This window comes from Pterocles gutturalis, unplaced genomic scaffold (assembly GCF_000699245.1).
Source record: "Pterocles gutturalis isolate BGI_N339 unplaced genomic scaffold, ASM69924v1 scaffold1293, whole genome shotgun sequence".
Classification (NCBI taxonomy): Eukaryota; Metazoa; Chordata; class Aves; order Pterocliformes; family Pteroclidae; genus Pterocles; species Pterocles gutturalis.
The window spans coordinates 5,541-5,905 of record NW_010125181.1 but is presented as its reverse complement, the minus strand read 5'-3'; the positions used below and the strand labels follow the sequence as shown (position 1 = coordinate 5,905).

At 65.8% G+C, this 365-nt stretch overlaps 1 protein-coding gene across 1 annotated transcript in view; it reads left to right on the top strand.

Annotated features, from left to right (window-relative positions):
* Nucleotides 1-80: 80 nt before the first annotated feature.
* WDR24 (WD repeat domain 24) overlaps nt 81-365 on the top strand; it is a gene marked incomplete at its 3' end in the record, with an annotated part of 5,758 nt that continues 5,473 nt past the window's right edge. The window contains exon 1 of the mRNA XM_010078445.1: nt 81-365. This exon is cut by the window's right edge and continues 214 nt beyond it. Within this exon, the coding sequence (XP_010076747.1) occupies nt 81-365 (285 nt within the window).

The window sequence follows — 365 nt, the reverse complement described above, 5'->3', positions numbered from 1 at the left end:
GCGCGAGCGTGAATGCAGCCTGTGGGGACGTGAGCCTCCGAGCCTGCTCCCGGAGAGGGGACTGCGCCCCGAGGACAGCCATGGAGAAGATGGCCAGGGTCACCACCGCCCTGGGGGGCAACGCCCTCACGGGACGGACCATGTTCTGCCACCTGGACGCCCCCGCCAACGCCATCAGCGTGTGCCGCGATGCCGCCCAGGTGGTGGTGGCCGGCCGCAACATCTTCAAGATCTATTCCATCGAGGAGGACCAATTTGTAGAGAAGCTGAACCTTCGCGTCGGCCGCAAGCCTTCCTTGAACTTCAGCTGCGCGGACGTGGTGTGGCACCAGATGGACGAGAACCTGCTGGCCACAGCCGCCACC